Source organism: Rhodofomes roseus, assembly GCF_022264815.1.
Source record: "Rhodofomes roseus strain CIRM-BRFM 1785 chromosome Unknown C8Q71scaffold_5, whole genome shotgun sequence".
Lineage (NCBI taxonomy): Eukaryota > Fungi > Basidiomycota > Agaricomycetes > Polyporales > Fomitopsidaceae > Rhodofomes > Rhodofomes roseus.
In genome coordinates, this window is record NW_025952961.1 from 1,198,321 (window position 1) to 1,215,088 (window position 16,768).

The 16,768-nt window shown below is 60.1% G+C and overlaps 6 protein-coding genes across 6 annotated transcripts; all 6 read right to left on the reverse strand.

Annotated features, from left to right (window-relative positions):
* Window positions 1–280: 280 nt before the first annotated feature.
* C8Q71DRAFT_477306 (uncharacterized protein) lies at window positions 281–1,567 on the reverse strand. The gene is made up of 3 exons (XM_047918800.1): window positions 1,406–1,567; window positions 948–1,343; window positions 281–877 (listed from the first exon to the last, which is right to left on the reverse strand). The coding sequence occupies exons 2-3, from the start codon at window positions 1,213–1,215 to the stop codon at window positions 459–461; spliced, it is 687 nt and encodes a 228-aa protein (XP_047781751.1). The 5' UTR covers window positions 1,216–1,343; window positions 1,406–1,567; the 3' UTR covers window positions 281–458.
* Window positions 1,568–2,780, reverse strand: C8Q71DRAFT_477305 (uncharacterized protein). The gene is made up of 2 exons (XM_047918799.1): window positions 2,454–2,780; window positions 1,568–2,372 (listed from the first exon to the last, which is right to left on the reverse strand). The coding sequence occupies exons 1-2, from the start codon at window positions 2,611–2,613 to the stop codon at window positions 1,858–1,860; spliced, it is 675 nt and encodes a 224-aa protein (XP_047781752.1). The 5' UTR covers window positions 2,614–2,780; the 3' UTR covers window positions 1,568–1,857.
* A 3,045-nt stretch (window positions 2,781–5,825) lies between these two features.
* C8Q71DRAFT_689248 (uncharacterized protein) lies at window positions 5,826–6,482 on the reverse strand (the record flags this gene model as incomplete). The annotated part of the gene is made up of 2 exons (XM_047919844.1): window positions 5,826–6,374; window positions 6,435–6,482. Coding segments are annotated over 2 exons (597 nt in total), but the record flags the coding sequence as incomplete, so codon positions are not given.
* A 1,518-nt stretch (window positions 6,483–8,000) lies between these two features.
* On the reverse strand, window positions 8,001–9,340 carry C8Q71DRAFT_477623 (uncharacterized protein). Its single transcript, XM_047918803.1, has 2 exons — window positions 9,134–9,340; window positions 8,001–9,086 (listed from the first exon to the last, which is right to left on the reverse strand). Coding segments are annotated over exons 1-2 (771 nt in total). The 5' UTR covers window positions 9,135–9,340; the 3' UTR covers window positions 8,001–8,316.
* A 74-nt stretch (window positions 9,341–9,414) lies between these two features.
* Window positions 9,415–11,004, reverse strand: C8Q71DRAFT_477424 (Shr3 amino acid permease chaperone). The gene is made up of 5 exons (XM_047918801.1): window positions 10,709–11,004; window positions 10,487–10,608; window positions 10,224–10,323; window positions 9,968–10,140; window positions 9,415–9,815 (listed from the first exon to the last, which is right to left on the reverse strand). Exons 1-5 carry the CDS (start codon window positions 10,755–10,757, stop codon window positions 9,687–9,689), a joined length of 573 nt encoding a protein of 190 aa, XP_047781755.1. The 5' UTR covers window positions 10,758–11,004; the 3' UTR covers window positions 9,415–9,686.
* C8Q71DRAFT_745832 (uncharacterized protein) lies at window positions 10,885–16,476 on the reverse strand. Its single transcript, XM_047923029.1, has 8 exons — window positions 15,629–16,476; window positions 14,216–15,579; window positions 13,651–13,872; window positions 12,616–13,537; window positions 12,335–12,547; window positions 12,146–12,283; window positions 11,730–12,089; window positions 10,885–11,665 (listed from the first exon to the last, which is right to left on the reverse strand). The coding sequence occupies exons 1-8, from the start codon at window positions 16,209–16,211 to the stop codon at window positions 11,274–11,276; spliced, it is 4,194 nt and encodes a 1,397-aa protein (XP_047781756.1). The 5' UTR covers window positions 16,212–16,476; the 3' UTR covers window positions 10,885–11,273.
* Between the last annotated feature and the right edge of the window lie 292 nt (window positions 16,477–16,768).

The window sequence follows — 16,768 nt, forward strand, 5'->3', positions numbered from 1 at the left end:
GCCTAAGTAATAAGTGAGAATCGAGATCGCAGGGTGGGTGCAAATCTGCTTCCGTCGCCCATCAATCAGTCAACAGAAAATGAAGGTCGACTCCTTACGTCGAGACGTAACGGAGGACATACTTACAGTAGGCCTAGGTCGACAGCAACGTTGCGACGCCTCGTGTACTAGTCGCCACGGCCTGTGGTCTGTTGCATACAAGTATCTGAAGCATCTAGCGTACTCACGCTCGGCAGGGCCATGATCTGGCCATGATGGTGGCGCCAGGGATGTGGGTTGCTACCTTGAGGCACGATTTCATTATGAGAATTTGTTTTTGGGGTCGCCGCGATCTCGCAAGTCACACCGCAGCCAGTTGATCCCTGGTAAATGATGATCTGAGCCGCCGATTCGAACTGCTCCCTCGAATCAGGCAGCCTCCAATTTCGTAAAACTAAATAGCGTCCTCGACACGTCCCTCAAATCGCGATGCTGCGCATGGAAGGCAAGAAGAAGATCACTGAGCAGAACGGGACACGGCTGGGGGCGTGCACACGACCACGACTGCGACCGCCTGACCGCCCCCGTGCGGTGCCGCCGGTTCGCGCGTTCGCACCCTGTACAGGCAGGTAAAGAGAGTTGGCATTCAGTCGTGGGAGGCGCCCCTGCGTGCGGTCAGCTGTGCGAGCTTCGCGCTCCGAGCGCGGGCTTCGCGTCTGCCTTCGCCTCCACCGTGGGCTCGAGTTTGCGTCAACGCAGAAGCCTTTGGGAAGTGCCCTCGAGATGGCGAAGCGCGAGTGGGCCTGGGGCTGGGGCCGGGGCTGGGGCTGAGGCGGATGGAAGGAGCTGATGCGGCGTAATGGGCATCGCGACCGACGCCATGCTCCTGCGCGAGGTTCTGAATACAAAGCTCTATCTGAGTGGCTCCTAGTATCGGTGCGTATGACGGCATATCAAGAGTGATGTACCTTGTAGATCCGGGAGGGCCTGGGTGGAGGTACCGTCCGGGAGGGTCACTTCGATGTCACAGAGGCTACGGGTGCGGATGACGTGAATTTGCGGTGCGCGACGCTCTCTGTGCGGCGCCGAATACAGTCCTGGATTGTCAGTGCGCGCGGTTATTGCGTCTGTTTTGCGTGTTGCGTCACGAGTGGCCATGATTGAAGTGTCGTGCATGGTCCGAGATAGCCTGCGATGGCACCAATAACAGAGGTGTCTCTGGAGGGAATAGCGCATGCAGTCGCTAGCAGGTTCGCCTTTCGGCCGCGCGCACGTAGGTCATGCAGCAGCCAGACATGTCAGACTCTGTGCCTCGGACATAAAGGTTCAATAGCGCGGGGTTATTGCTTTATACATCACAGTACCTTCAAGCGTGGATGTAAGCGAGACGGGTTCACAGGACGGTCTGTGTGAGCGCCGGGCGTACCTGCATGCGAAGTAAGCCCATCATCGCAGTTGCTCTAGAAAGACCCCAGGAGGATTTCGTCGCTGTTGCCCTGCGGGTGGTGTCACGCTTGGGCGCGGTCTAATGGGTTAGGAGGCTAGCGGGCACAGAAGTCTCCATGGATTCAGCCCGATGAATTTGGCCACCAAACCTAAACGGACAGATATCGACGACGTCGCGGCACGGGCAAACGCGCTTGGAGGAACGCAATCAAATGGAATGATCACAAAAATAGGACGAGGAGGGCGATATGCCGGCGCATGACTGTGGTGTGGCCTTGGCCTGAGAACCCGCTGAACGCACAGGCAGCTTGGCTGGATTGCTACGGCGGCAGATGCGTCCTTGCGCCGTTGGTGCAAATTGGTGGAAGGGAGTGTCAGGGAGCGGGCGCTGTTGCGAACCAGTGGCGATACGCTGCGACGGCCGAGGGTGCTCTACGCCACAAAGCCACAATGAGTGCAGACCATAGAGGAGAAGGTTGGGACGGCAGGGATGACACGTCCTTGCGCGGGTCGGGCGCGATTGGATCGTGAGGTGCCTGCGCTTAGGCTCGGCAGATCTGGGAAGGGCGGCGCGCCGCATCGCAGTCGGGGAGTGTGACGATGTGATCTGGCCTGGTGATAGATGGGCATTAACGTGCAGATGGTTCCGCGCCTGAATATAGAATGCATCCGCTCGAGTCGGCGTCGGCTTGCGGAGTGCTCGGTCATTGTGCACACTGCACAGGGGCTCGCGAGGCACGTCAGAAATTCAGAATGCACCCGTCGACCGTGCCGAATCGGAAGCCACTTTCCGAGCTTGTCCCCTTGCAGCGTCTTGCGGCGGGAAGGCGTGTCACGGAAGCAAACAGAGAGTTGTTCTCTTCGAGAATAATGGCGTGCGCAGTTCTGCCCAGCGACTGGCGGTCCGGTCGCGATGACGAGGAGCATGAGCGGGAGCTCGACTTCCGCTGTGAAGAATTGCATCATTCAAGATCCAGAGAACATACGAGCTATCGCTGGGAAGGTCATTGGTAGGGAACGCCACCAACATGATGCACCGCCCGAAGACATATCGCCCGAGGCCTTGCCCGCAAATGGGGAAGATTGGCTTCGGATTGGCTTCGTGCCAGCTGATCCTGCTGAGATCCTGTCATGCTTCTGGCAGCACGATGAAACTGTCTTCCTGGTGCATTGTGGACTCCAGCCCATGGGTGGGAAGCGCACGGACGGGAGTGTCAGTGCGAGCCACCGGTGTGTTCAGGACGTAGATCGGGTCAACAGTTGAGGCCGGACGAGTAAGTGAGATAGATGAGTGTCGCGGGAAGAACGGCGTGCCTGTCCGTGCAGGTCGGGCTCGCTGTGACCATATTAGGCAAGGTCGGCCAGCGGTCCCGTCTGATGGACGCCGTCCCGATAGCGCGTATTGCCCAAAGGGTCCGGTAGGCCGCCTTGCCGCATATGGCATGTCACGTTCTGTGACACAGCGGCCGAGCGCTGACTGAGCGGGTCCGCACGCCCGTTTGGCCGAAAACGCTGCCATGTGCTATCGCCTTCCCACGTGAGGACTGCGTCCGAGCCTTCCTGCTTGCTTCCTGCCTTCGCCTGCCTCCTCCTGGCCGCCTCCCGCGTCGACGCCCCCTTCGCGCAAAGACCCTCCCGCTATCGATAGCGAGGCGGTCTCGCGCCGCGTCGTGCCCGCCGCGAAGGGGGTGGCTCCACTGTGATCGCGCCCGTCAAAATCGGGCGCTGTTGATCGTCGCATCAACACGATCGTCTGGGGTGCGGGGAGGCGCCCGCAGCACAGCGTGGCACAAGCCAACGCACGGCGAGTCCTTCGCCGAGGCGGGAAAGCGCGCCCTGTGCGCCCTACGCGCCCTGAGGCCTGCCGTACGGCACGCAATCACCGGTTTTGCTGGGACTGCTTGGGCGGGGTGAGTCGGGCACCGACGACCACGGAGCGAAGTGCGACAGTAATTATTTATTTGTCACCACAATCATTCCGTGTTTTCGACTGAGAACAAACTGCGTTTCACCGACAAGTCCGGTGGGATGAGCCACTATGATGCATACGGATGTATGTCGGATATCGAGACAAATGTCCTCCTTCCGCGGTCGACCGAGGCCAGACTCTGAGGACAGGACAATCCCTAGCTATGCTACGTACAGTTCATCAGATAGCGCAGCTGGTCTTTCAACCAGCAGACAGACCAAGTTCCCGGTACCGTCTAGTCACTACACAAGAACCCGTGTCAGTCTGCCGTATCCATGTTGCACGCAGCCTCCGGACGGCCAGTCTCGGAGCCCAACAGGGGGGATCGCACTCACCGAACGATGCGCCTTCTCCCGCCCATATCCCGCACTGGCAGCGTCGTCATATCAGCTCGCAGCAATACCAACGCAAACAAAAGGGAGAAGCTCAGGCGCGCGCGAACAACCCTTGCGCTTTCCCATTCGGTTCGCGCGTCGCAGCGAGCGAGCGGAGGCCGTATTGTCAGAGCCAGGGGCGCGCGCCGTGCACGCACCCACGCTGCGCTGCGATAGCGATTCCGCACGTCGCAACACAGCTGCTCCCTGGCCAGCGCGATCGGCGATCCCTATAGAGTGACCCGTTCGCGGGGATGGAAGCATATCAGCGCGGAACCCAGGAAGGGAGACGGACTGTATTGATTGCGCGATTCAATGCCACGGGCAGCCCCGGCGCTGGGAGAAGGGGCAGCTCGTGGTGCGCGCGGAGGCCTTGTATGTGTTGAGTGTTTAGGTGTGCGCGACGAGTCGGAGGGGGCGATTGGGGCCGTGCACGAGGACTAGTACGTCTGGGGACATCGCACTGGCAGACACGGGAGTATCACCAGTCAAAGTCCGTCTTCGCATTCGACGACGTTCGACGTTAACGTTTGAGAAGGCGGACGTGCAGTGTGCGTGGTGCAGGGTCCTCCGAGGGTCCAGGCTGGGGCTTGCCGGGATCATGGTACGACGCAGCGAGACGTACTGGCCGGACGCGGGAGGAGCACAGCACACGAGACGGACCTTTCTGAGTAACGCATCTCGGTGGGCGCCGTCCTACGTCCGAGACGCATTGTTTGAGCGGCAGGCCTAGACAAGCTGGGTGCGGCCAATCCTCGCACAGGCACCCCGTGGGCCACCTGAGCCCGGGCGCCTCTACCTACAAATTAGTTCGAGTTGGTAGGAGTTGGATCAGGACAAGCCATCCGATTTGGACGTCCCGACCCGCGGGCGGGGTTGATGGCGTCCGCTCTCGGGGGCACAGCCCAGAACAGGGTGAGAGGCCCTGCATCCAGAACGAAGGGCAGTCAGCAGGGGCTCGTACAGTTGATGCGCACGTACCGACATGTCGACAACGGTACTTTACGTGGCCTCGTGGATCGCGAACGCCGCTCAGTCATGCAAGGTGACGCGCCGCCTCTGTGCCCAATCATCCGCCACGGCCGAAATGAGCAACAGCGCACCATTAAGCGTGCAGGCAGCGAGGTCGACGCAGACCTCGGCCCTTGAGCCGGGCCTTCCCATCTTCACAACTTCTGAATTCGGACACGCACACGCATCGAGCCATACGCGATCAGAAAGAGGTAGTATTCCTTCTATGCAAACTCTATGTGAACATGGGGCCGTGGGCAGGAGGATTCCAATTATTGAGATACTCGGGGCCCGGGGGAGTACCGTGACAACACGCGATACGCACTACAAACAAAACGTACATCCGGCCTGGCGTGCACTGTAAGATGAGAGCTGCGGGGGCTGAGGGAATGGCGGTTGACGGCGCGAGGAAATGCGAAGCGGGGCGCGCCGTGTAGGGCTTTTCGCGGAAGGCAGAGGGATAGGCGGGCGTGGCTGGGTGCCGCGAGGCTACAGTGGTATCGAGACGATGCGAAGCGGGGATATGCGAGTGAGCGACGGAGGACGGCGCAATGAGGCGAATGAGGGGTGGTTGGTGTTGATGAGAGCGAGATGTGTAGCTACGAGGGGAACGATGCGCAGAGGTAGTATGCAAATAAGTAGTCCATGTATGCAAGCAAGCGATGAGAAGTCATCTTTTGGGGGTAGGCCCGGCAAGACGATGACAGGCTGCGGGCAGCTCGGGGCGAAGGCGTAGTATACAAGAAACAAAGAGTCCTCGATGCAGAGCGGAGGTGCCAGGGGAGTCATGAGACGATACGCGACGAGGGGCGGCCCCGTGCGCGGAAGGCTGGATGATCGTCGGTAAGGGGAAGCTTCTCCGTCGAAAGTCCCCAATAGCCGTCGAACTCGTAGGCGAAGTTGTCCTTCGCTTCTCGAAAGGGTGACGATGGATCGTCGAGAGGAGCGAGAGACTGTAGTGGCCTTGCGCGCACGGAGGACCTTGTCCGCGACTGGCGGGTCACCGTCTCTTCTCGCACGCACTCCTTGTTGGATGCGGTCCATGAACGGACTTGCGCTGTGAGAGCGCTGATGAACCCGCCCTTAGCGGTGATGGTCGTCGTGGTCGGAGGGCAAGGGGAAGGCGCCTCCATTGGCGAGGAGGGAGGTAGAGACGAGGAGGGGGTAGTGAGCGAGGCGACGCTCGTGTTGGTCGGGCACTGGCTGGAGAGGGAGGGGAGAGAGGAGAGTACGGATCGTGAGGGGCCTGAGGGTGCGGGCGCGGGTATAGTTTTGGACATGCAAAGGCTGGGCGGGACTGGTCGGCGGGTGGTCTGCAGGAGCTTTGGTGGACGGAGGTCGGCGGTGGAGATGACGGTGTCGAGGCCGCTCGGCGGGCCCGGAGGAACGTCCCTCGCCCATGCAGAGATCCCCGCGTCTCCCTTCCCGATCCACCTGCTCCGTTCCGTCGTGGGGAGGGAGCTCTCGAGGCGCGAGCAGAGGTCGCAGTCGTCGAACTCGGAGATGCTCTCAGCGATGGGTGCGTTGTCGAAGGCGTTGTAGACAGGAGATGCGAGGGCGAGGCACTCCCGTGAGCAGTAAGGGGCGTAGGCCTCCTAATGAAGAGACCGGCACCGTAAGCGTGCGGAAGTGAGTGCGGAGGGCGTGTCACGTACCACGTCGATGTGTCGGTCGCAGGTGAGGCACCAGTTCACGTCCATTGCGTGCACGGCGGTAGGGGCGGTATTGCGAAGGCGGGGGCGGGCGTGGCGAGCGTTGTCGGGGGAGGGGAGGGCAGCGTCGCCCCGCCAAGCGAGCGGGTACTTAAGTACACCGGCTGGATGAGTGGTAAGGGACCCTGTCCGCCCGATGGATCTGGAAGTCGCCCCATCTGTTAATTTAGTTCGCAGTGATAACAAATTTGCCGCCTAACCATATTTGGGCCGTGACACCAGAGTCACGGCGACCGAATCTGACGATGTGCGAACTTGGTTTGCCTCCGCCGGCCAGATGTCTCTGCCGTGCTGCCGAGGCTCTGATCGCTCTGATCCAGCTCTGCCCCGCCCCCGCTGCCTGCTGCCCAGGTCGCTGCCCTCTGCTGCCCAGAGCGCGAGCGTCGCGGGTCAATGTGCGCTGACGTCGCCACTTCACACCGCGCTGCGCACTGATACAGGAGCACGCATCGTATGCAGAGACGTTGTGGCGTTTGTTTGCGGGGGCGCGAAGGACGCGAGCGCGCAGTGGAGGACTCGGAGGCGCTGCCGGGCTTCGCGAGGGACACGCGGAACGGTGTGCGCGTGCGGAAATGGTGCGCTGGCAGGCGGGGCACTGGCAGCTGGACGGGCTCAGCTTCGCTGCTCCCGCCGCCACAACTCGGAACTGTTCTGCTTTACCGCCGAAGCTCCCGCTTCGCCCATCTCATCTCAGCCAGCCGAGTCACGGTGACGTGCTTCCTGCCCTCTTTCTGCGCACAATGGCTCTACGCGAGATTCGTCCCAATCTCGCCCGACAATGGTGCCCCGCACGCTCCTCTCACTGTTCGCCCAAAACAGACACGCAACTCCTACTGAACTCTGTTGTGACGGAGCCAGGCGACAGCTGACTCGCCAATCCTCCACCGACCAGAAAGGGTAGGCTCCTTAGACTCGCGCTCGGCTCCTCCCATCGCAGTTTGCCAGGTTCTGTCGACCGTTGTGCTCCCCTGCCGTTCGGGAAGCTACGAGCCCAGTGGTGGTGTCCTCGCTCCCGTCCGAAAATCCCTACCAACCAGCGCGGCGCGGCGAGGCCCGCTGCCCAGGCTATTTCCGCGCAGTCTGTACGTACACGTTCCACCGCTGCAAAGACACCCGAATACATGGACCAGTTGGCGTCTTCACGTTCGCTCCCGCATATGCCGTTGTTGTGTGGGAGTCGTCGGCGATGACCAAGGCTGTCCCGTGAGAACACCAGGTGCGTAGGGCCTCTCACCATGAAATTTTGGGATGCACGTCTGCTTTAGCTCAGTGGGAGCCGCAGTGCTGCATCCGCACGTCTACCCATCATGCGTTGCGGTGATCCACCCTCGAACGGTCTGGCATCATGACCCTCATCTCAGAGGGTAGCGCTGTGCACGCTAGATGTCCGATGGGCTGCTTAAATCTTGGTGTCATCATATCTTAGTTTGCAGCCGTGGACACTGGCAATGGCGCTGGTCCAATTTACAATGGGACAGCTTACTTATTGGCTTTGCGAATTGGACAGCAGTGACAAACAGACAGGGTGAAGATCTCGGAAGGCGTGGACCCTGGTGGGCAGGCTGGCGCTCGCATGCCGGCGGGAAGTGTGCCTGTGGAAGGAGATCCTCCACGCCTGTCCACGCACACCGTGGAAGTGGAACAGAGGCTCTTCGCTGATATGGTTCCAGTGCACGGTGTCGGCCTGGCCTGATGCAGCAGGCATGGGCGTTCTAGGTCCGCGCAAGGCCAGCCACTGTGGGACGGCCGTTAAAATTTGTAGTGCAGAACCCCGTCGCGCACTTGCAGACAAGGTTGGGCCGTTTCCTTGCTCTGGTGATGGCCCTCACCGGGCATAGCCTGCGAGTACCCCCGAAGTGGATCGTTTCTGTCCTTGGCTGCGCGCGCCCTGCCAACGCGACGAGCTATCGCTGAGGCGGTATGGTATTCTTGGATTACACATGGGAACTTCTGCTGCAGGTTCCAGACCCTCGCATCGAGCATGCCTGTCGTCGTCGCCACCGCATGCTAGGAATTTCGCTGCCAACCTTGTCTGGGAGGCGCGGTGGTGCACACGCTCCCCGAGACTCGAGTACGTACTTGTCGCCCCACGCCGACTCGAGTCAGCGAACACGTTCCCTTCCCGCGAGGGGGCGGCAGGCGCGCGGGCGCACCGTGGACCGTCATCGACCGCGCGTAGCCCGATCGGGCACAGACACGGCAAAATGAAGACGACCCGATCGCGCGGCGGAAGCAAAATTCGCGGGGCACACGGCGCCACCCGCCAACGCATGATGGGCCGCCCGGAATGGCAGGTGCGCACGGCCAGCGCGTCCGAGTCGCGGAAGGACGCCGCGTCATTTGCGTCCGCGCACGGGCCAGCGAGCCAGCCCCTCGCGACGCCGGCCCTCCGACGCTGGCAACTCAACGCACGCAATCTGATCGTCGTGTTCCACGCGCGAGCGATCCATGCGAGCTCTCTTTCGCGGTCTACGCCGTTCTCGAGCCACCCCAACCGTATTCTTAACCGACACGCCTGACGTCGATTGCGAGATGGGCTAGCCTCGAATGCCAGGATCCTCCCAGATTCCAAGTACCTGTACAGTTGTTCCACCACTATCAGTGTAACCCCTTCTCCGGTAGATAAGTAGCGTCTTCATTACTTTACGAGGAACTGGGGGCCTTCCTCGCTGCGCCGCCTAGCATGTTGTTGACGAATTGACGCAGGGGTGGAACGGTGTCCAGCGATAAGTGCAGCACGGCAACTTACGAAACTTAGTAACCGACTGTTGGCAAGTAGCCACCATCCAGACCCAGAAGGTTCGGCCGACTGTGGACATGTTGGTGAGAGCGACTTCACTTGCAGATGTGCAGGGAATGTCCGCGTGCAATAGAAGAGGAAGTCATTGCCCCTGATGATGGTCCTTCCTCACAGGTATCGCTTCCACTTCTAGAGCACGGCCTATCATGAATCAGAACTCAGCACACCAGCACCTCGCATCTAACAGCACAGTCAGCAACTTTGTGGCGGTCATACCACGGCCGTAGAAAACAGCCGATGAAGTGTACTGGGCCTATCATGCCTTCTCGAGGCACTGCGCAGGTAGGATCGAAATATAGATGCACGGATTACACGGTGTGTCGCGTAGCAAGAGGAAAAATGTGTCCCGCCCGACGGTTTTCTGCTGCCCCCTGTCCCGCCATATGCGTCGCCCGTCACTTGTCCTTCTTGCTCTCTGTCGTGTCTTCGCTGGTCTCCGGCGCTTTTGAAGCGCCCGCGGGATGTCTCCGCTCGAAGTCCTCCTTCGCCTTCGCTTCGATGCGTCTCGCGTACTCCTCTCCGGCCTGCGATCACACACATACACAAATGACGGCAGGCAATTGTCAGCACACGGCGCTTCATTGGGCATCGCGCGGAACAAGGGGGATGGATGGATGGATGCGGGATACGCGAATGGGTGATGGGGGTCGGCTAACAGGGGACGGCGTGAACGTACCTGGAGAGCGAGCACTGCACCAAGGCAGACGATGATGATGGTGTTCCCCGCCGACAGTACGCGGAGCGCCTCGACCTGGCTGGCGCGCGTGTCCTCGGGGCGGGGGATCGCGACCGAGCGCGACGCGGGGATCCCCACAGAGATGTACACCGCCATCGCGAAGATGTACGCCGCTGCCGGTGGCGAGCGCGACAGGAGATGCAGCAGCGTCGTGTGCGTCAGCCGGGGGAATGGAAGCGGGAGGCGGGGGACGTACCGAGCGAGGACCCGTCGAAGAAGATGGCGCTCTCGTCCCACCTGTTCAGCTGGCCACAGAGGCCCAGGGCACCCATCCCCATGACGGCATGCATCAGAGCCTGTGCGGCGGACAATGAGAATCATGAAGAGACATCAGATTGAACCGTTGGCAGTTGCGAACGGGCATAACGAGAATAACGAGAGGCAAGAGAAGGGGAAGGCGAGGGATAGGAGGCCGGGGCCCGGCTGGACGTGGATGGGTGCATGGGCGTGCGTGCGTACCTTGATGGCTGGCGGGGAATTGTAGAACGTTGTGTAGAACTCGAAGCCATCGCGCAGTACGTCGTCCGTGAGCGGCGTGAACAGGACGCGGTAGTCAACGTTCAGACAGATGAGCAATACGCCTAGACACCAGCAGCAGCAGCAGCAGAACAGGCGATTCGAAGCATGCCGTGGCAGAGAGATCGTCAGTGTCGCCCGGCAGGCTTGCGGGAGACGGCTCACCGAGGAAGAAGGAGACGGAAGAGAGCACTGCGGCTTGTCTGAAGCCCATTGCGGCGCGCAGGCTGTGGCCGGTCGAGCACGGCTACTCACGGTGGCGGGAGAAAACCAAGCAGATCCGAGGCCAAAATACAACGCTCGGAAGACGTCTGCGGCGGACGCGTATGTACCCGCGAACGCTGTATCTCACGCATAATTTCTGATCGCGCGCGCGCTAGTCCGCCAGGCACCACGCTCCAGCCGCCCGCAATGCCCGCCTCGACTCTCGTAAGTAGCCACGCTCATCGCACCACCAAAATAAGTTACCTCTCTCGTCAGCTTGTAACGCCCATGCTGTTATTAGGACAGCGCAGAAGGAGAGTCCACAGACAAATGCACCGTGCGCGGGTATATGATATCTACTCGTACTAATCTACCCGTAAATGCAAAGAGGTATATACACAAGGCCGTCTCGCAATGTCGTACGTGCTTCCCACAGCTGTTTTCAGAACACGAGGAGGCGACTACTGTTCGTACACGTCGAAGCCAGTGTCTATGATGCGCGATGCGGCACAGACGCATAGCGAACCTACCTGGGAGTCAGCGGGCTGCCCCCCGCGCCGGGCGAAGGAGCTCCGCTGCTCGCCGCGCGAAGGCTCGGCCGCGGGGACGACGGGAGGCCCATGATGTGAGAGTTTCGGTGGTTCGCCCTGTCAGACGTCGAGATGTTGAGCCCCCGTGTCGCCGCAACGTTCGACGCGCGCGACCGGGAGACAGACGAGACGGGCGCCATCCCGCCCGTCTGCTCTGGCACCTGCAGGCTAGCGGAAGGCGCGGCCCCGCTTCCTGGTGGGAGGTTCACCGCGCTCGATCCCGCCGAGGATCCCACGTAGTCCCCGTCGTTCTCATATGTGCCTTCGGTGCTATCTTCGATGACGGACGCCTCATCCCCTTCGTCTGACGGAGCGTCGTCATTACTCACTGCAACGGCAGAAGGCATGATGTCAGCACTACGACTGCGAGTGGGGAGGAGCAGGGAACATACCAGGCAGTGCTCTTCCGGAGAGGCCCAGAAGCTGGTCGGCCGCGGCATCAGTGTACCGTCTGCTGTTGCGCCGATCGACAACCTCCTCTTCCTCCGCAGGTGCGCTCTCCTCCAACGTGCCGTCGACGTTGAACACGCGTTTGAACTCGCCCAGCATGAGACTGAAGACGCCGGCAGGTATGCCAAGAGTGGGGCTGAACACGATGCCGACGTTCCGCATCGTCATCTTGTTTATGTTCGCGTTCTGCACAATCAAGATCAGATGCGCCGTCAGCGCCCTGAGGAGACTGTAGTTCGCAATGGGCAAGGACGCAATGAGGACTGAGAGCTCCCTGATGCGTTCTTGTGGGTCGACGAAGTCTATACCGTTGGGGGTTAGTGCACCCCATTGAATGTACCACATGCCTATGACGCACCGATCACTGAAAGGAACCGCAGGTGAAGATCACGCGTCAATATGCTCGCAGGGAGTTCGCGTAGGAATGTCTTGAGAAGCCCAGCAATCGCATGCGGGTCCCAGTACTCATCGGAGCTCAATAGATCGACGTCACCCTCTGCTTACGCCATTAGACGCGAATGAATTGCAATACAAGCAATAAACGCACCAGCGTTGAACCGATCCTTGAGACTCTTGATGACAGCAGAGCTTCCACTCAATCGGTATATGCCTTCCTCTTGCTCCGCCTTCTTGGCTTCGAGATACTGAATGCATCGGAAGACGATGGCCGGCAAGCTCGCAATTTGCGCCACGTCGAGCGACTCGTCCAGAGGAACGCCGAACACGGGCCGTGGCGCCAGGGTGGGCACGGCAGGTTTGTCTACAGATGCAGCGAGTGTGCCAGTCAGTCATACTCCACTCGAGTCCGGCGTCGAATGAGGAACATACCGTGCTGGCGACCAAAGGCTCCCCAGAAGGTCCGCGATTTTGCCTTTTCGCGCCGATCGTTGTAACTCGGCGGCGTCGGCTCTGGCCTCTCGTCTTTGCCCCCAAACTTGTACCCTGCAGGGATGGGCGTGCCATTCATGGGCCCGGAGATCTTCACCTTCCCGTGCGCATCCACCTTTGGCGTGGTGGCAATCGCAGCCTCCTTATCCGGCGACGGCGTGCGCTCTGGAATGGGCTCTGGAATGGGCGCCTTGCTAGGATTGACGGACATGCGTCGGTTCTTCTTGCGACTCTGATCTGGCGTTCTGAGATCGGCGTAGTGACCCAATTCTGAGTTCGCTCGTTGTGAAATGCCAGCGGGCATCTCTGCATCTTCGCCAATGAGCGGCGACGTCGTGGGCATAGAGTTGGACAGCGGTGCAACGTCAATAGAGGAACGCTCGAGAGGCGACGGCGTGACCATGGACTTCACTGGACTCGGAGTACTCTCGTACATATGTGCAGGCATCCGACCGTTTGCAAAGTCACCTCTGCCCACATCTCGACGACTGTTCGGCGTGGAGTAGGCATCGTTGGGGCCATTTGTGCTCGTACTTGCGCGCGACTGCGCCTGGCCATTCTGCGCAGCGCTACCGACTGCAATGGGACTGGGCCCGTTCTGGACAACCGCGACCTGGTCTTCGGTATATGCACCCGTCACGTAGCGCACCAGTTCCTCTACCCAGCTGTCACGCTCCTCGTCGCTACCCGCGCACAGGACGTGGCGCGAGCTCGAGCCGGCTGGCCCCCGCTTCGCTTCGATGATTAGGAACGCGTGTCGATACTCATTGTCCTCGTCTGCGTCCCGTCTATCGGGAGCCTTCTGCTGTCGGCCGATTTGTGCACCGGTGATCGTGATGGAGCCCAGATGTGCGCCCCCACGCTACGTCAGAGAGAAGCGGTTGTTAGCGCAGACACGATAAGGGGAAGCAGGGAGTCAATGCACACGTGTGTGCAGATGAGAGTGTTGCGCACAGTCAATGGAAAGGCACTCACGCTCTCGTAGTACTCTAGCGATGGACCCTGGAGTACGAAGTATCTTGTCTTCCAACCACCAAAGTTTTTGCCCCGCTTAGTCAGATAGCCTTCCTTGTAGCCTGGTTGCGACACTGGCTTCTGGGCCTCGCGAACGATGTCGGACGTGAAGAAAGCAATGACCTCGTCTTTGTTCTTGACAGGCAACGCTATTAGTGAGCGCAGGTAGTCGTGAAGGGCGTGCTGCAAGTGGAAAGGGTCAATTCACGGAACTCAATGTGCAGCTTCGGAGAAAACGATGCGTGAGAAGTCTCGCAAGTGAGCCTCACTACGACGACTGAATGGGACGATAAGACAAAGAAGCCCCAAGCCCTGACTGAACAACAAAGTCTCCGTTACTACGGCAGATGCGCGGAGGTACAGCCACCAGTATCTGAGGCCAATTGGAAGAGTGGCGTGCGCAAAAACACGAGCTAGTTGCGGACGGCGAATACCGCAGGTCATTGTCGCAAAGGAGGATGCAATGGCAAAACATGCGCAATAGGTAGTGCGAAAGGGAAGGCATACACAATAGTGTGAAACTCACCTTCCTCTGGTCCACCTTGGCAGGTGCATGGTCTCGCCACATCCGCCCCTCCGGCAGGGCGACCATTTTCTTCAGCACGTTTTTGCTCAAGGTCGCACGCATCCGTGCGTCCAGAGCCAGTACGTCGCTGTACATCTTCTCGACCTTCCATGGGTCCTTGCCTCCTCCTGGGTTGACTAAAACGACGAATGAGAGCACCTCCTTGCCGCGCTCGTTTGGACGGATCGTCGAGGTCACGACGTTGACTTCCGTATGCGGAAGGTCACTTGCGAGCAGAGGAAGAGCGCGGAACTTCATCTGCGGCGCGACATCGGGCATGGGGAACGGGGAGACCGGTGTCCGAGGCGGCTCGGAAGTCTGCGGTTGAGCGACGCGGAGCATGTCACCGGCAGGGTATGGGAAGTTGTTGGTCGACGGAGGCAAGGGGAAGTCCTCAGGTATCGCCTCCTTCTCCCGCCGGGTGAGTGTCGAATCGCGATCGTCGTAGGGTAGACCATTCTCCGTGATAGACGGCCGCCCTTGTTCGCTGGAATGCATGCTATCTCCGTCGCCCATGTCGAGGAACGGAGCCGCCTCGTCACCCACTGCTGTTGTGCTCCGTGACCGCGCCCCGGAGGAACTCGCAGGCGTGCCAGACTGGCTACGTAACGACTCGGCGACCTCGGCGACGAGGGGTAGTTGAGTCTTTGCTGGTGATTCTGACGAGGACATCTCTGAGCTACCGAGACCCGGGCTGGGCATGGGTGAATCGGCCAGGTTCGCGTAGTAGCGTTTCGCCTCCTCCGGCAACGAAATGCGAGACTCGCGTGAAAGCCCTGGACGCGCATTGGGTTCGCCGCCGTTGGAATAGGGGCTCAATGAATGATTTGACGGCGTATCTGGAGAGGAATGTTGTGTGGAGGGTGATTGCGTATGAGGTGATGGTGGCACTCGGGTGGGGAGCGAGTCGCGCAGCGGACGGGTAGAATCCGGTGCAGGCGTCAAGAGAACTTTGCCCGTTGGCCTTGCCGTGTCTATGGATGGCCGGTACCCAGATTGCCACTGTCCAAGTACGGGGTCTGCAAGGTCTGCATTGACGGTGCTCGAAGAGGATATTGAGTTGCTAGAGGATGTCTGTGTGAATGATTGTTGTGTCGGGCTCATCGTTTGATTCACTGTTGATCGCCCGTCTGGCGTGACGTCGCGAGGGAAACTCTGTCCGCGTGTGGTGGCAATAGTCGAAAGAGGGGATGGCGCCGCAGGAAGTCCGCGCGAGCTGGACGCAGGGAGGTTCAGGCTGGATTGGGAGCCAGATAGGTCCCTCTTGAGAGGGTGTGAGCGCAGGGTCTGTTCTTGTGAATGAGAGTGTTGAAGGCTCCGCGCCGCTGCGACACAATGAATGAGAAGGCCAAGACACAATGACAGGTTACTCACTATCCGCCGAGCCCTTTCGCGCCACATGAGCACGAGGGTCCGATGCATATGAGCTCGAAACACTGCCCTCACTTCCTCTCAGCTGAGAATGAGACGAAGACGACCGAAGCGTAGCCTCCTTGCCTTCACGCTTCTCCCTGTCGCGATGCGAGCGAAGCAGCGCATCCGTGTTTTCTCCAGCTGCTCTTAGGCGTGCCTTGTAGGCATCGCGCTCACCGCGGACGCGTTCCAGCTCTTTCATCAACTGTCCATAGCCGGAGCGTTGTTTCTCGATGAGCTTCCACAGTTGTGTGTTCTGCAACGACAGACTGTTCCGCTCGGCGACCGCGGTGTCGAGTGCACTGCGAACGGGATCTCGAGCATTGACGTGCGCTGCAAGCATGTTTTCGACAGTGACTGTTTGGGAACTCGGGGCCGAGGCTTGAGAAGCGTTGAATGAAGGTTGTGTACGGAGGGCCGCCGGCGACTGGAACTGCTGGGAGCGGTTGCTGTCGTGCCGCTCGCGGTCGCGCGACGAACCCACATCTGGTCCCTCTTCGATACGACCGTTTGCGGAAAGCATATGGCTGAGAGCTGCCGCCATGCACGACGGGAGACAGTCACAAAGGCTTCACCCGGGACCCGGATGCCAGTGGTTTGGGCCGACAAACTGCAGATTCGAGATCAGGTTCGCCTTGGCGCCCACGGAGGGTTGGATACACCAGACCAAGTCTGGCCACGCGCGCTGTGAGATATACGCCGCAAATCGCGGTCGAGAGGACGTGTGGAGGGCCGGGCCAGACAGAGGAGGATGTGGGCAGATGGAAAGCGGGGTGATGGCCAAGAAGAGCGGACTTGAGCCGCGTGCCATGACCACCGCTGAACCCGCCACACCTCTTCTCCTTTGCCGCTCGTTGCGCTCTCGTGCCATGACCATCAAATGGGCGTCGCGCTGGCTACATGCCCTCGACGCGGGCGGTCCCGTTGCTCGATTCTGTCAATCATGCCCAACTGCCTTCCCCCGCGCCCTCACTCACCGATTCGCTGCACCTCGCGTGCCTCGGGCCCAGGTGTAGCGTCTCAACCGAGCTGGCGATCCCGGCCCAGCGGACTCGAACTGCCTTCTCGCTCGAATATCTGCCGAAACTAACCTCGATAGGG

Bases quoted from the DNA above. Each gene is read 5' to 3' on its own strand.
- C8Q71DRAFT_745832 (XM_047923029.1), bottom strand. From the start codon at position 16,211: ATGGCGGCAGCTCTCAGCCATATGCTTTCCGCAAACGGTCGTATCGAA. The intron at 13,873-14,215 runs GTGAGTTTCACA...TTCCACTTGCAG, and splicing joins CCAAGGTGGACCAGAGGAAG to CACGCCCTTCACGACTACCT. The intron at 11,666-11,729 runs GTATGTTCCCTG...CTGCCGTTGCAG, and splicing joins CTCCGGAAGAGCACTGCCTG to TGAGTAATGACGACGCTCCG.
- C8Q71DRAFT_477424 (XM_047918801.1), bottom strand. From the start codon at position 10,757: ATGGGCTTCAGACAAGCCGCAGTGCTCTCTTCCGTCTCCTTCTTCCTC. The intron at 10,324-10,486 runs GTACGCACGCAC...TCCGCCGCACAG, and splicing joins ATTCCCCGCCAGCCATCAAG to GCTCTGATGCATGCCGTCAT. The intron at 9,816-9,967 runs GTACGTTCACGC...GTGTGATCGCAG, and splicing joins GTGCAGTGCTCGCTCTCCAG to GCCGGAGAGGAGTACGCGAG.
- C8Q71DRAFT_477305 (XM_047918799.1), bottom strand. From the start codon at position 2,613: ATGGGCTGGAGTCCACAATGCACCAGGAAGACAGTTTCATCGTGCTGC. The intron at 2,373-2,453 runs GTTGGTGGCGTT...AATTCTTCACAG, and splicing joins GTCTTCGGGCGGTGCATCAT to CGGAAGTCGAGCTCCCGCTC.
- C8Q71DRAFT_477306 (XM_047918800.1), bottom strand. From the start codon at position 1,215: ATGCGCTATTCCCTCCAGAGACACCTCTGTTATTGGTGCCATCGCAGG. The intron at 878-947 runs GTACATCACTCT...CTTTGTATTCAG, and splicing joins GGCCCTCCCGGATCTACAAG to AACCTCGCGCAGGAGCATGG.